This window comes from Mycteria americana, chromosome 15 (assembly GCF_035582795.1).
Source record: "Mycteria americana isolate JAX WOST 10 ecotype Jacksonville Zoo and Gardens chromosome 15, USCA_MyAme_1.0, whole genome shotgun sequence".
In the NCBI taxonomy this organism is placed as follows: Eukaryota; Metazoa; Chordata; class Aves; order Ciconiiformes; family Ciconiidae; genus Mycteria; species Mycteria americana.
Window position 1 is genome coordinate 4338375 of NC_134379.1, and position 17293 is coordinate 4355667.

Below are 17293 nucleotides of genomic sequence, written 5' to 3' on the forward strand. Positions count from 1 at the left end.
ATCATTTTTATCATGTCACTTAACCTTGCTCTAAATGAGACTAGCAACTCGTATTCCCTACTGCTCCAGTGGATAACATTGTTTTGTCAACAAAAATGAATCATAGAATGGTTTGGGTTGGAAGAGACCTCAAAGACCATCTAGTTCCAACCCCCCTGCCACGGGCAGGGACACCTTCCACCAGACCAGGTTGCTCAAAGCCCCATCCAGCCTGGCCTTGAACACTTCCAGGGATGGGGCATCCACAGCTTCTCTGGGCAACCTGTTCAGTGCCTCACCACCCTCAGAGTGAAGAATTTCTTCCTTTATCTAATCTAAATCTACCCTCTTTCAGTTTAAAGCCATTACCCCTTGTCCTATCACTACATGCCCTTGTAAAAAGGCGCTCTCCAGCTTTCCTGTAGGCCCCTTCAGGTACTGGCAGGCTGCTATAAGGTCTCCCCGGAGCCCTCTCTTCCCCAGGCTGAACAACCCCAACTCTCTCAGCCTGTCTTCATAGGAGAGGTGCTCCAGCCCCCTGATCATCTTTGTGGCACCTCCTCTGGACCCGCTCCAACAGGTCCATGGCCTTCTTATGTTGGGGGCCCCACAGCTGAATGCAGTGCTCCAGGGGGGGTTACACAAGAGCAGAGTAGAGGGGGAGAATCACCTCCCTTGACCTGCTGGTCACGCTTCTTTTGATGCAGCCCAGGATACGGTTGGCCTTCTGGGCTGCGACCGCACCTTGCCAGTTCATGTTGCGCTTCTCATCAACCAACACCCCCAAGTCCTTCTCCTCAGGGCTGCTCTCAATCCATTCTCTGCCCAGACTGTATTTGTGCTTGGGATTGCCCTGACCCCTGTGCAGGACCTTGCACTTGGCCTTGTTGAACTTCATGAGGTTCACATGGGCCCACCTCTCAAGCCTGTCACGGTCCCTCTGGATGGCATCTCTTCCCTCCAGCGTGTCAACCGCATCACACAGCGCGGTGTCGTCGGCAGACTTGCTGAGGGTGCACTCGATCCCACTGTCCACGTTGCTGACAAAGATGTTAAACAGTGCTGGTCCCAATACCGACCCCTGAGGAACACCACTCGTCACTGGGCTCCACTTGGACATGGAGCCGTTGACCACAACTCTTTGAGTGGGACCATCCAGCCAATTCCTTATCCACTGAGCAGTCCATCCGTCAAATCCATGTGTCTCCAATTTAGAGACAAGGATGGCCTGTGGGACAGTGTCAAATGCTTTGCACGAGTCCAGGTAGATGACGTCAGTTGCTCTTCCCTTATCCACCAACACCGTAACCCCATCACAGAAGGCCACCAAATTTGTCAGGCATGATTTGCCCTTAGTGAAGCCACGTTGGCTGTCACCAGTCACCTCCTTATTTTCCATGTGCCTTAGCATAGTTCCAGGGGGATCTGCTCCATGATCTTGCCAGGCACTGAGACTGACTGGCCTGTAGTTCCCTGGGTCTTCCTTTCTTCCCTTTTTAAAAATGGGGGGATTGTTTCCCCTTTTCCAGTCAGTGGGAGCTTCACCAGACTGCCACGACTTTTCAAATATGATGAATAATGGCTTAGCAACTTCATCCGCTAGTTCCCTCAGGACCCACAGATGCATCTCATCAGGTCCCATGGACTTGTGCACCTTCAGGTTCCTTAGATAGTCTCAAACCTGACCTTCTCCTACAGTGGGCAGTTCTTCATTCTCCCATTCCCTGCCTTTGCCTTCTGTGACTTGGGCGGTGTGGCTTGAGCACTCGCTGGTAAAGACTGAGGCAAAGAAATCGTCAAGTACCTCATCCTTCTCCATATCCCAGGTAGCCAGGTCTCCCGTTTCCTGCCGGAAAGGGCCCACATATTCCCTAGTCTTCCTTTTATCACTGACATACCTATAGAAACTTTTCTTGTTGCCGTTGATGTCCCTGGCCAGATTTAATTCTATCAGGGCTTTAGCTTTCCTAACCTGATCCCTGGCTGCTTGGACAATTTCTCTGTATTCCTCCCAGGCTACCTGTCCTTGCTTCTACCCTCTGTAGGCTTCCTTTTTGTGTTTGAGTTTGTCCAGGAGCTCCTTGTTCATCCATGCAGGCCTCCTGGTAGTTTTGCCTGACTTCCTCTTTGTTGGGATGCATCGATCCTGAGCTTGGAGGAGGTGATCCTTGAATATTAACCAGCTTTCTTGGGCCCGTCTTCCCTCCAGGGCTTTATCCCATGGTGCTCTACCAAGCAGATCCCTGAAGAGGCCAAAGTCTGCTCTCGTGAAGTCCAGTGTAGTGAGCTTGCTGTGCACCCTCCTTGGTGCCCTAAGGATCTTCAACTCCACCATTTCATGGTCACTGCAGCCAAGGCTGTCCTTTAGCTTCACATTCTCCACCAGCCCCTCCTTGTTAGCGAGAACAACGTTGAGCATAACAACTCTCCTCGTTGGCTCCTCTATCACTTGGAGAAGGAAGTTATCATCAACACATTCCAGGAACCTCCCGGATTACTTACGCCCTGCTGTGTTGTCCCTCCAACAGATATGGGGGTGGCTGAAGGCCTCCATGAGGACCAGGACTTGTGAATGTGAGGCTACTCCTCTCTGTCTATAGAGGGCCTCATTCACTCAGTCTTCCTGGTCGGGTGGCCTGTAGCAGACTCCCACTATAATGTCACCTGTCCCTGCCCTCCCTTTAATCCTGACCCATAAGGTCTCAGTCAGCTCCTCATCCATCCCTAGGCAGAGCTCCATAAACTCCAGCTGGTCATCGACATAGAGGGTGACACCCCCTCCTCCTCTCCCCTACCTGTCCTTGCTAAAGACAATAACTAAGAAAAGTAAATACAAGTTCCTGTAGAATGTATTTCAAGAGTCTAGACAGACACTTTAACTAGATACAATTCTATGATACTGCTTTTAGTAAAATATCTCACTGATTTACTCTGTTCAGTTTTCTTTACTATCTTCACAAGATCGATTTTGCAGCAATCTTTTTTTTTCTAGGAAACTCTCTGAATCCTTATTCTACTATAAGTGCTAACACAGCCTATCAGTGCAAAATCCCACAAGATCCCATTATATAATACACCACAAGGCTACCAGAATAACGTGAAGATATCGCATTTTTAATTTTTTGCAGTAGTGATCATATCAGAAAATGAGGAAAACATTCTGCTAGCACATAGTATTTAAAATACTATATGATCTTATGCTATTATTTGCTTGTTAATTTTAACAAATCTAATTTCTTTTTTTTCCCAGCCTATAGAAATTTGGGGTTTTACTCCCACATAGAAGTAGCCCTTTAAAAAAAGTTTTTTTTCCTGATTTAACACCTCTGAATGTTTTGGTTTTTATCTGCTAGATGGCCACAGGCAAAATAGAACGGTGTCATCCCTTTTTCACCACTAATAGGAGACAGTTGAATTGTTTTATCAATCCTTAAAAAAAAAAAAAAAAAACAACTCACAAAACTTTGAGTGAAGCCTAAAACAGCTCCCTGAAAAGCATCTGTAACTGGTAACAAGATATTAATAGCAAACCCACATGAAAGCAAGAGCATAAGAAAGTACCAGATCTTTCTCTAACTTAAAAGTTAAAGTAACAGCATAGCCCCTAATATCTTGCAATGATGTCAAAGTAAGTATAAATACAGTAGTGCATAACCAACTTTGTTTAGGAAGTTTGCCACAATACAACAGGGGTTATAAAAAACTTTGATGAGTGTCTCTATTTTGCAGACCCATTTCACAGACTGACAATGATTCTCTAAGAAATGAAAGGAAGGAACACGGATGGGTCACTCAGGTTGTGATATTATTTAATTCTTTCTTCCTCTTTCTGTTTTATCATTTCATGCTACCTGATAAGCTGTTTTTCATATCTTTACAAATATAAAGCAGACTTCCTCAAAGTGCTTTCCTTTTTCTTTCTCTACTTCCTCAACAGATGTTTTTTGTTCTCTCTATTTCAGATGGCAATTTTCTCAGAATTAAAAACAAAAAACAACCCCCACACACAAGGTGTTGCTTCCAGATTTAATATTTTGATCCACTCCGCAATAAAGAGGATAAGACTGCAAGATAGCTTGAAACTCCCTTGTTATTCTGAATTTCTGTCTGGCTAGATAATTTTTGTTCATAAAGGGACTGATCAAAATTTGATGTTTAAGAGAGCTTAGACAGACAAGTAAATATATATATACACAAACATACGTGTCTTACTATAACATTTCTGGGGCCGTTACAACCTTTGTCTTTATTCCTGTTAAGATGCACAGACATAGCATGGAAACAGAAAGTGCATTACTTCATCAGTTTTCAGACGACAATAAATTAGACTGAACAGCTTTCAATATGTTAATGCAAAACTAGCCTTTTATTAAGTAAATTATATATTTTGTAATATATAAATTATACATTTTGTAATTGTTTTTTAAAATCTGTTTAATATAGAATTGCATTACTAGAAATAGAAGAACACCTTTTACAAAAGGATATAATCAAAATATTTAGAGTCCATTGCTTTCTGCATTAAATTTTCAACTACTTTGGATGAATTTAAGAAGTGTTTTTCGGATTTATTGTATTCTACTATATGCACTGATTCTAGATAATTAAAAATGCCTGCTCTTAATCCCTGCTGACAAACCTTTCTTCTCAAATCTCCCAAGACATAGGGAGAGTTTGTAAGACTTTTTTGGGGAAAATATTTTAGGATATGTAGTAATTTCGTAAGAGAAACTATTTTTTCTTTAATCCCCAGAGCTAGATTTAGAACTTTGTGGCTTGTCTCATGTTTTTAAAAATGACTGTACTGTATGTCATAAACAGCATCAGCACTTATAAAAACAAAGTGAATGTGAATTGCACCAACTCAGTTTTGTGAGGTGCTAAACCAAAAGTATGTAATATCCAAAACTGTTTTTCTAAAATTAGTATACAATGTAATTAGCAGGATTTTAAGTATTCTATATGATCATTTGGGTCATTCATAATCAGTCAAACTGAAAAAGGTTAACACCAATGAGGAAAGTTTAAAGCACTTAAAATTCATTCTCAGATGAACAATGCACTGGGGAAGAGGATCAGATTACTTAATATATGCTCAGTTCTCCTCTCCAACCAAGTAGCCTGGGCATACATCCCCAGCCAGACTCTCTTGGAAACTACATCTTCTTTTCTCCACTTATTTCATTGGGAATTGCACAAGTGTTACACAGTGATAATTCTAACCTTCCATTTATATGGAAGACAATTCTCTTCATGGATTTTGCACAGTTTGTACCACTGAGGTAAAAAATTAAAGGCCAGAGAAGAGAGCTCACACTTCTTTTTTTATTATTTTTAAAGCATGTGCAGTATTTGGTCAGGGGGGAGTTCTTTCTCTCTTCTGATCTATCAGATATAAATGAATAATATATCTCACTTTCTCTTTAGATTTCTAAGACATGAATATAGCTCAAATGTCATCCTTTTTGGGCACATCAAAACTACTATTAGTTACTACTATTTGCCATCACAGAGGAATCATATGTACAAGCACCACTTTGAAATCACTTCCATGTGTCAAAATTTTAAAATACTCAGTAGAAATCCAAGATCTCTGTTAACTATTATAATAGATGTTTATTTGAACCTAACATAGACCAACCTTAGTAGTTCAGCACAGTATTTCTATCAATGCTCATTTCTACTGGGGGCACTTTCACCAACAATTCACATTTGAATGTCCAGGTTAGGACCAATTCTTTTTCTTCTAAAATCTGACATAACCTTTTTGGAGTACCAAGAAGAGGAGAGATTAAATTCATTTTATAACAGATACATCCCTTATTCTCTGTGGAGTACACTCCAGTGAGAAAGCAGAACTAAGAACCACCCAATGCGCCCCTGTTCTGCAAGCAGAAAGTATATCTGTTCCCCCTAATCTCCAGAAATATTGAGCTTCTGACTTCTCATTACCTAACACATAGGTTTTTACACAGCTTTTCAGAAGCAAGTAGTAGTAAGACAGCTGAGAGCATAAACTCCTTTAAGATAGGGCCCTTTATATATAAATACATGCATTCAATCATATTTGCCTCAAACACAATGATTAGATGACTAAACAGAATGACACTACTTAGAAGAAAAGCTCGTAAATGCTTCAGTTTAAAACATATATCATGCTGTATATGTAAGTGTGTATGATTAGTTTATATTAGCTTATTAGTTTAAATTCTTACTTTTTATGCAGGTAGGAATTTTAGATAGTTTACCACTGTCCTCAACTGGGCCCATAGGTTCCCATAGGAACTGAATGTTTCCCTTGATTTTCAGGTGATCTATTATAAACCAATAAACCAAATACCTTATTAAAAAAAAATGTATTATGAGCTTTATCAACACTATCATATAATTGTAAAAAATAATCAGGCAACGTCTAACTGAGCAAAAGCTCACTGCATGTAAAGCTAGTATACACAGAAAACCAAATTTTAGTTACCTAATATTGTCTCTGTTGAGAAAGAGAAAAAGAAAACACATAACTATTTGTTGAATGCTCAACTAGAGCGTAGGGGTTTCAGCCTTCCACAACTTCAAGTCAGGACTGAAAGTAAAAGAATCGTTCTAGAAGCTCATTAATATAACATGTAGAGTACAGTGTTCATAACACTAATGAGGAATAACTTACCACATTCGTTTCAGATTTTTGAACCTCAGTAAGAAGGTCATAGCCTGAGGTGAAAGGAACAGCCCTAGAGACAGTGCCAAGAAGTTAAAATGCCAAGGCCTATTTTTATACGCTGCTTCTATTTTTAGTTACATCACGATGGAAGTACAGAGCTTATGAAAAAATCATATTCTCAAATGAGAGAAAGTACTCAAATTCTGTATTGTAAATGAAGAGCAAAAGAAACTAAACTTGAAAAATTGTTAGGTACAATTTAACAGACTTTACTGGATCATAAAAGGCCAGCAAAAATAGCTTCAAATCATATCCTCTGAGAAAATTAACTTTACGGAGCTACCCACAATTTTACCCAATTAATCAAATATTCCTTTTATTGTAATTACAGCTACAAGAAAGTGCAAATGTTTCCCAATTCAGACTTGTCTGCATCCAAGCACATTTTCCCATGATCAAAGTTTAGCAGTCAACTTTTTAATCCTGCTCTACCAACAAAAAATATCAAACTTTTCAACTGATTGCATGCAGAGTTCAGAACTGGTGAGCAGTACGACAGCTTAAAATGGTGGTTCAGTTACTCAGTCATTAGTTGCTTTTAGCTGCTTTCCATCTAATATAAACATAAACTGAGGTAATCCTGCAATCTAGTTAACTCATTTAACTTCTGTATTAATTATTGAAGTACCCAAGGGCAGCTATTTCCCATGCAGTTCTAATTTATTACTCTGATGATTACTTCTTTATAGAATATCTTATTAAAGGTGGGTAATGTTGTTTCTTCCTAATGAAGTACAAAGGCAGAGTAGAAATGTTTCTGTAAAACAAGTCCACAATCTGCATTCATTTTATCTAATCACTAATATTTAAACAACAAAAATCTAGAATATTTGTTTAGTGGTTGATTTCAGCTAAACCAAAGATGAGGACCTATGCTATAATATGTAGCAATGACCATTTACAGTTTAGTAGCATGTCACAGGTTACTAACACGTCATGGACACATATTGTCCAGGACACATTTATTTTTATAACCATTTGCATTACGTAATCATGATTGCATTGCATAAGACAGTCTTGCAGCATGGTTCAAAGAACATCTAATGTTTTAAAGTGCTAACTCCATTTCATCTCATTTTTCACATATCTTTCCTAGTCAGTGAGAATACTTCCTAGGAGAAAACAAACCAAAAACCAGTACGCACCAAACAATGGGAAGAAAGAAAATGGTGCAGAACAGCCAGAGATTATTTCAGAGCGACATCAAATATAGGAATAAATAGTACTCATTATCTGTGTACTAACATGCCCTGTTGCTTTTGCTTTTAATGTGATCATGTAAGCAATTTAGCAAGACAACAAAAATGAATGAGAGCATACACCAGTGACAGAGCAATCAAGGCATTGAAACTTCCACTAACATACTGTAAAGCAAACTGAAAGTTTAACCTTAACATCAATAAAAATAATTTTTTTACATCTGCTGTGAAAAGAACCACAACCAAGTAGACTATCTTTTCTTCAAAGTACAGCTGGAGAAATACTCTGCCATTGTTGAAGGTAATTACAATGAGAAATTTTAAGGATAAAAATATTCTATACAGAGTGTTTTGTGCAAAAAAGAAGAATTGCTAAATAAACTCTCTAAAAGAATGAAGCCTAACATGCTCATCACATCCAAAAGACAGAGTCAAAAGTAGTTTCATAAGATGGCCAATAAGATTTGTTAGTCAAAGGTTTTTGAGTATCTTCTAAATTAAAAGTAACATATTACGTTTATTATACAGATTCATATATACATTCTTTCTTGATAACTCAATCTAGTTTCAACAGTGGTTATATAAGGTCCAAAAAAAGAATGTGTTAGCACAGATCTAATTTTTCAATCAGTTCGTATGCAAAAGCAAACAGCTTCACTAGGAGTAGTAGCATCTATGCAAATTGCTCTTGGGTCAAAAAAATCTTGGTGTGAAAAGCTCCTAACAAAATTAATTCCCTTTAATTTGCTATACTACTAGCACCATTCACTGAAATAAAAGCACTGGAATGAATATATTCCCATAATCTGTTCACTAAGAATGATTTTTTTATGCTATATAAAGCAACTTCCAAGCACAGTCACCATTGCACTTGAAAAACTCAGCATCCTTTTAATCATAAATTAGTAAGTTTTGAAATGTCACCATATATATTAACCATTACAAAATGTAAATCTGCAATTTAAATAGCTCTTTTTAGCTGATACTCTTTTTTTAAAAGGAGTATAAAAATATTTTATTTGAATCAGTATTTTTAAAAGCGTGGGAGCATGAACTGAAGATGCCTTAAAAGCAGCTTAGAGAATCTCTCACTATGTAAACCATTAGTTGTGTTTTGAAAGTGATTATCATTAAATACCACCTATTTGTAGATTAGAACGATTTCCAGTCTAAAGTGTATGAAATGTGCCCATCTCTGCATGCTACGACATCACCATCATCCAATATATGGGTTGAATTTCATAGTAGCTTCTCTTAAAGAGTAATAAGGCATTAATAACAATACTGAAGTTCTCTCAACTGTCCGCATACACTTCTATCAGATAATTTAGAATTTCTCTACAGAGAAGCACCAGGATTTCTAGGACCAAAATCCCTTGGGTCTGAGGACGTCAGCATCAGCAGCCATACCCACACAGCTCTACACCTTAGCGGCAGAGCTTGGTGCTCACTGCTGAGTCTCCGGGACTCCAGGCCACTGTTGCTCACTCTGTAGCACATGGCTGGCAGCAGCCAGCTCAACAACTACCCTCAGGAAGAGATTCCTAATCTTGCAGGGGGCTCCAGTGAGACATTAACACAGCTACAACCTGCCTCGCCTCCCTTCCCCTCCTTCAGGCCATAATACTGTCATGCTGTTACCCAGAAACAAGCTAAGGTGCAGAACCAAATCATCAACAGAGCTGGGGGTGGGAAATTTAATGGTCTCTGTCAAACCTCCTCATTAACCATTAGAAAATTCCCAGAACAGGTGCAACCAGTATCTACTCCAGTCATTTATTGTGAGCACAGGCCAACATTATCATCACTTCCATTGTAAAACCTCACAAAAGATGAAACAAGTACCATCTTAAAAAGGATGGTATTTCTTTGTCGTTGGTCCTTGTGATTAATATTAGAGATGGCAGGTACTTAACTGTATTTCCTAAAAGGGCTTTTAGATTGCAATCAATAGAATAGGTGATAAAAGACAAATTATAAAAGAGTAAAACATCACAGCCTGCTTAATATGATGTTAAAAAAGCCAATCTAGCATAATATATGAATTTCAATTTACAGATAGTGACAACAATGCCAGCTCTCATACGATAGGGGTTAAGAAAGCAAGTTAAAAACATGTACATCTGCCTTTTAAAGGGAGAAGATACAGTCTCTTCACTCATCAGTGATGGAGACAGCAGACGAAACATTGGTTTCAAGTTAAGAGCTTACTTTATAAAAAAAGATTTCTGCTCACGTAAAATTACCATGAAAAGTTCTTCCTCTTTATCTTAAAATTGCAAGTTGAGGGGCAAGGACTCCACTCTTATTTACTGTCCACATTTTACATAATTGCAATGTTAAAAGGTTGAGTCTACATTGCCTTTCTGGATTTTTCATAGCAAGACTGTGGGGAATACTTAAACCTAAATAAAAATATTTTCCTTCTTTAAAATAAAGAAAGGATTAATTAAAAAAAAAATCTCACTTTGAGTATTGCATTTTTTAATTCTAAGCTTGGGATCTATGATATTCGGTGAATGTTGCATAGTATTCTGCAAAGAAATCTAAAAGAGCAATGCTTACAAGTTTTTCTTTTGGTATTCTAAGTCAGAGCAAGATTTTTGCAGTCCTCAAAATAATAATTTTGTTGTCAGTGCCTTAGTTAAGCACTTAAGATGACATAACATTAATTTCTGGCTTTTTTTTGTTTTGGGTTTTTTTTTGGGGGGGTGGGGTGTTTTTTTTACTTTCAATCTTTTGCAAAGCTCAACACTGGAGAAATAGGCCTACTTTCTAAGCTTGCTAGAGATGTTTCTAAATAAATATTTGAAAGCAAAATATTGCACCACCAAAATCACTGAAATTAAACCTGACCCTACAAATGACACTAATTATATCTATTCGCAGCAAAGCTTGGGAAAAAAAAGGGGGGGACAATATACAACTGAATTTTTCAAATTACTTCATTAGTACAGGAAAAACTGTAACAGCAAGATAAATTTGTTCTTCCTAGCGGCACAACTTCTAAGGGTGCACTGTTTGACTCAGTCTAGCCCTCTCCTCTCTTAGCAACCACATCTTTGTTGATTAGTTTTTCAGATGTCTTATCAAGAACCAGCTTTTTTAATACATTAGATTTAATAAAAGTATCAGTAGAAAGAGGAAAAGAACAGAGCACGATATATAACTTTGTTACATCAAGTCAGTAACTTCTTCCTTTAAAATAAGTCAGAAATGAGGTCAACTCCTGAATCAGTGGAAGCAAGCAATGAGGTCTCACATTTAATAGATGTAAGACTAAGTCCTTAGTATGTTTGTTTCTACATAGAAACTATTTAAATTATATAGCTTTCTCTTGAAAAAGATGTTAGAGAAGATAATCGCAAAATGATCTTTCAAGCTATCATCCAATGTTCCAATGCAATTCCTCAAAAGTTACTCTTTTTTTATTATTTTCTTCATCTAACATACCTCCTATTGATCAGTTTCATTCTGTTGAGGACCACTAAGAAAGCACACAGTACACATTTTGTGGCATTTAGACACATGTAAAGATTACATTAATCTAATTTTCCAAGCATATGCTGTCTCTAGAAAGAAACCAGGAACTGGAAATCTCAGAGGGGAATATGAGTCTTTTGGAAAATAGCAGGAAAATCTCATAAATAGGAACTCTTTGATACTGATCTACACAGTGACAAAAAACGATTATATTTTTTCATGATTGGCAGTATGTTCTCATTTCTGAGATGGTCTTACTTCCCTCAAAAAGAACTAAAGCTTAAAATAGCTGAAAAACAGCTGTTGGTTTTTTCACAGTAATGGGTTTTATCCTCATGCTACATATAATGCAAACCAGTCATTTGACTAATATATAGTTAGAGTTACAGAAAACATGCCTTCACAATATAGTCTTTCTTGCTAATGACATACCAATAAAATATTCCCCTTCACATGAGTTTTCATGTGTTTTTTCCTTTTTAACACTATAATAACCATTTGGCACAAGAGTAGCTTTATTCACATGCATGAAGTTTCCCACCTCTGGAATCATCTGACTAGTTGAACCCTTTGCTGTAAAGGGGGAAGACATTCTACTTTTGCCTGTTTTACAGTCTTGTGACAGTTTTAAGTTTCTCTGGTGACTGGGAAGTGTACTAAAAATACAATACTTTACCTGAAGAACAGTTTTGCATACTTGCACTTACCTCAGATTCCACCATTACTCAAAAAACAGCTATTTCAGTTTAGCTTTTTGTATTGAAAGTTATTAGATTTGGCTTATAAGATTTTAAAATATTTTAAAGAATTACATTTTGCAGTTATCTTAGCTAGACAGACATAAATCAATGTCTATCAATCTTCAGCTAAAAGATACTAATTTACTATTTGAAAATGCATTTTCTATACATTGACAAAATATTTAAGCCTTTGGAAAACAACTTTCTTACAACACGATCCCCTGCTCCCTTAATTTTGAAGCAGATATTGCTTTTTGCTTCATAATGTAGGTGCCTATAGAAGGAAGTCTGCATTGATTTCACCATAAACAAAGCCAAGGAGATGCTTCATTCAGCAACCATCAAAAGATTTATACAAAGGCTGGGGAAAAAAAAAAACCCAAAACACACAACCTGGAAAGAGCTATCCCTATATAAAGAATCCTCACAAAATGTCTTTTTTTTTTTTTTTCCTTAATAATTTCATTCCGTGAATATGGGCCTCAGAAGCTGGGGAATCTAAGTCTGCCTGTCCTGGGATACAGGAACATGCAGAGAGAGAAGGGGGTGAAGGGGTGGAATTCAAGTTCAAAATAATTTCATAGATATACTTTAAATAATACTTTAAAATAATCTTCTCTATATCTAAAACTTTACTTAAACTAATCTGACTTTTGATTTCACAAGTCTGTTTTAAAAAAACAAAACACGTTCTGAATACGTAGAAGGGATTTGCCTTTCTCCTCTCCAGCACATCCTATGAATGTGCTGCTGTATTCCAGAGAAAGACTTTCCAAAGGTGGCAGGGTGAGCATGTGTGAATAGGAGAGCTTTGTCCTCTGCAGCTATCATTGTGTTGTCCCTATCGTCCACAAACGCAGAGGGCAGATGAGAATTGAATAGAAACAGACCATGCAGTTGTAAAACCCGGTTCTTTATTTATTTATTTTTGCGACTGAGTAATACCTCTCATTACAATTATCAGCTCAATGGCAGAAAGCTCCCCGGTGTGCTGTGCATATTTTCACAGGTTCATTTGTCTCCTCCTGTGGCATCAGTTTAAAAAGGTTCCTAAAGAAACGCCACTAACAACCACTTCTATTTCAAGCCTTCAAAGCCAAAGCTGAGCACAATACAAGGCACTGGTAACTGATCTTTAGGTTTCAGTCCACAGACTTTTCACACTGGGAATAGATCCCATCTGTTTCCTCTTTATGCACCAGCCTTTAGAAAGCATATATCTGGAAACTGCCTCCGTACAGAACAGAGTATAGCTGGCTTTCCCCAGCTGACGGTAGAAAGAGCCCCATGATCACGGATAGCTTTCTCCTAAGGCTTTCTACTCCTCTTTTCTCCCTGATCTGTAAATACATGGTGTGGTTTTCTCGATGTGGGGGTTTTTTTGGAGGGGGGAAGGGGGCGGACTGCCTCTCTTTCCTTGCCCCTTGTTCTCCCCCCTTCCTTCTTTCTTGGCAGAGGTTTCCCCATTTACAAACCCTCACGCAGGGAACATTTCAATTTCAAGCCTCAGTACAATCAACCACAGGCAAAGCCCCCTCCTGCTTTGGCACCAGAGCGTGAGACATTTCCCCCCACCACTCTCCCTCCCCAAGCAAGCTGCTCTCCAGATGGATGCTCCTGGCTCTCCCTTGTCTATTCCCTTAGCCTCTTTCGCTCCCTGTCCCGGCGAGAGGGAAGGAGGGGGGCAGAGAGCAGAGGCGTGTTTTAGGCAGGGGGGAACAGGACAGACCAGGACGCTTTGATCCCGAGCAGCTCAGCACTACCAAAGTCCTTAACTCCTTGCCCGGGGGACCTTCCCCTCCCCAAGCACCCTGCCCTCGCCTTCCCCAGCGGGACGGTCTCCCTCAGCCCCACACCCTGCCCTCGCCCCCCAGCATGAGGGGCTCCACCGCCCCACGCCCTACCCTCCGCCTGCCCACACACGGAGCGCGGGTTCCCTCAGCCCCGCATTGGAGACTCCCCACACACAGGAGGGGTCCCTCAGCCCCACACCCTGACCCCACCTCCCCCCACACGGGGGGGGGTCCCTCAGCCCCACACAGGAGGCCGCCCTCAGCCCCACACAGGAGGCCGCCCTCCCTCCCCTCAGCGCGGCGGGAGGCTCCCCTCAGCCCGGCACTCACTACTTGTAGAGCTGCTGCAGGCAGAGGTCCAGGCACTCGCCCTCCACCTCCTCCTCCGTGATGTACTCCGAGAGCGGCCGGGGCAGCGGGGGCAGCGGCGGGGGAGGCGGCGGCGGGGCGGGCGGCTGAGGGTCGCCGGCGTCGCCCTCAGCCTCCTCCGCCTCGGCGGCCGTTCCCGCTTCTCCCTCTGCCCCGGGGTCCTCGTCAGCGGCGGCCGCGGCGTCGGCAGCGGGGGGGGGAGCCGGCGCCGGCTCTGCCCCGAAGGGCCCGCGGAACTCGCCCAAGAACAGCTCGAGGAAGCGGCGGTAGCTCTTCTCCTCCGCGCTGCCGCCGCCGCTGCTGCTGCCCGAGCCGCCCGCGGCCATTGCTTCGCATTCCCGGCCGCCCGCCGGCGGATCAGCACTGCGCCCGCAGAGAGCTCCCTGCCCGCCGCCGGCAGCCGCCTGCCTCCCGCCCGCCCGCCTGCGCGCGCGCTCCCGAGCCGGACCCGCGGGGGCGCGCACGCCGCGAGAGGAGGGGGGGGGGAGAGCGGGGGCGCGCGCCCCAGCGGCGGGAGCGCGGCCGGCGGTGAGGGGGCCGAGGGGTCGGGGCCGCGGCCTGAGGGGGAGGCTCGGCCCGTGGCGGGAAGGGAAGGAGGGCGAGCGGGGGGAGGCAGGTGGAGGGCAGGCGCGCTGACAGCCGCGCCGATGTGATGAGTCATGCGCAGGCAGCCAGACGCGTAGGTTCCTCACAGGAACCCGAAGGAAACCTGAGAGCACATTCCCTATTACCTAATCTCTGCCTCAGGATTTCCCTGCGCTCATCGCTTCCGGCGCCGGTGTCGCCTCCGCGGCCTCCCGCTCGCTGCCAGGACGGGGCCGGAGGGTAAGCGGGGCCGGGGCTGGGGGCGGCTCGGCCCGGCCTCACCTCGTGGCGTGGGGACATAGCTGCCCCGCGGAGCCGGCAGCCCCGGGCTGGCTGCCAGGCGGAGTCTCTGAAGAGTGGTTTTGAAATCAGAGTGGGTTAGCGTGAGGGAAACTGGCAATTAAACCTACGGTATTTCAGCAAAAATGTCCTCTCCGGAAACCCCGTGGTGTAGCGTGTGCGGCCCCGGGCTGCCCCGCACCGAGGGTGACCTGGCGGGTCTGTCGTGTGGGGCCCAGGCTGAGCTCCCGCACTTGCCGCGGCGGTGGGGCTGCGAGCCCCCTGCTCCTCACCCCGTGCCTTTGCAGAGACTCCCCGTATTCCTGGGAAGGGGAGCTTTGGGGTCGTATTTACCCATTTCCAACACTTAGCAACAAAACTTCTGACGCTAATTTACGTTCAAGAACGCCATATGAATAGCCATATGCATTCATAAATGACACATTACACGATACCCACAGGTTCGACGTTCTGGCAAAGGAGAGTTCATAAGTAGCTGAAGATGTTAGACCGAATTAAACTTAAAAAGTTATAGCCAGTCAGTGGGCGACAACCTGAAGATGATATTCTACTGCTGTCTAATAAACGTCTTTCATTTGTGAAAGGCATTTTGGCTTTTCTTCATTGCTGTTGAAAAGCTATTTTCAGAGCTATCAGGTCCATAAATACCAACAACGAACAGGTATAATTGCCACACATTTAAAATAGCTTGTACACATGGGAGGGAACGATATCCTTAATGTCAGATATACCTTGAAAAATGGCCAAATCACAAGCTTCATATGCAAAAATATTCTCAAATTTTAATGGATTATAACAAGGACAGTAGCTTGCTGAAACCTGTTGTTCTCTGCATTGTAGTAATTACCTCTGCATGTCAGGTGCTGCTGTAAATCTGTCTTCTGTTTGGTGAATTGTTATTTCAAAGCCAAACTAATCTTAGAATATTTCCGGCAACTGCATTGACTGATCGTATTGCAATCTTGTGAATATGTAAAAGCCATGAGAGTTAAAAATGTGATTGTCACAGTTAGTCTTAGTCTTTCACAGCCAAAAGCTATTAAAGCGACAGAAAATTGCATAGCTTCTCCTGAAAGAGTATCTCTCAAGTTTTTTTTTTCAGTATCCCATTTATATTTTTTCAATTTAATATTCATTTATTTAGGAATGCCAGGTGGGTTGAGGGGTAAAAACATTGCAGTTCTTTTTGAAGAGATAGCCCACAGTTGCAGCTGATGATGTCATTGCTGGATTTTGTTTTTATTTTTTTAGGTTTGTGTGTACTGCATCATCAGTGAGTCACAAGCCTCAAGAGAACGCATATCAATGCAAGTGTCAAAAAAAGCAGTTTTAAGTTCACGATTAGTTGTTTTTCACTAGTAATTCAGAGGCAGTTGGAGTTTCTAAGAAACTATAATCCAGATAATCTTAGTGTAATATGATCTCAATTCTAAAAATGCCTATTATAACAATATCTTAGGGAAGTAACAGCTCATTCAACAAAATGTATGATCAGATTCATGTTGTATGACAAAGAGCAATTAAGGCTATCCAAGAAAAGATTCAAAAGCATTTAGATAGTCCTTTTCTTAAATTTTTGTTAATTGTATATTTTTTTTAGTTGTTTCAAAGAGCACATAAGACTATCTGAGAGTAATACCTACCCTGTTTTGTGTTGAAATGTTAAAGTTACCAGATGTCCTTGATTCATCTTGGCAGTCCCCATGTGCTTTTCATCATTTGTCTAATTGCAAAGGACACTAATTAAAATGAAATAGAGTAGAACTTCGTACTCGGGATATTTTGTCAAGTTTTGGCGCTACGGTCAAGTTAGTATTGTTTTGCTTCAATATTAAATAAAGAGCTTATGGCTCTAAGCCATGCTGACATTTGTTTCTGGGAGGGAAAGGTGAAAAACCATTCTTATTAACCTGCCATGTGGAACATATGGTGTCTGTGGGTGGTATGGCTAAGCTAGGCAGCCAGGAACCTGCTATCGCTTCACTGTGTGGAGACAGTGGGGTGGGCAATTACCACAGAAGGTAGCCACACTGCTACTTACTGCTGTCCAGAAAAGGAAGCTCTAAATACAATGTATTATCAAGTAAAGCATTAATCTGTGAGAGGCGTGTTTGGTACTATTATGAA

General features: G+C 41.5%; 1 protein-coding gene across 1 annotated transcript in view; it reads right to left on the bottom strand.

Annotated features, from left to right (window-relative positions):
• The window catches only part of PPM1E (protein phosphatase, Mg2+/Mn2+ dependent 1E), a 78156-nt gene extending 63346 nt beyond the window's left edge, over nucleotides 1–14810 (bottom strand). The window contains exon 1 of the mRNA XM_075518082.1: nucleotides 14243–14810. Coding sequence (XP_075374197.1) covers nucleotides 14243–14607 — 365 coding nt within the window. The 5' untranslated portion in view covers nucleotides 14608–14810. The remainder of the gene's footprint in view (nucleotides 1–14242) is intronic.
• Between the last annotated feature and the right edge of the window lie 2483 nt (nucleotides 14811–17293).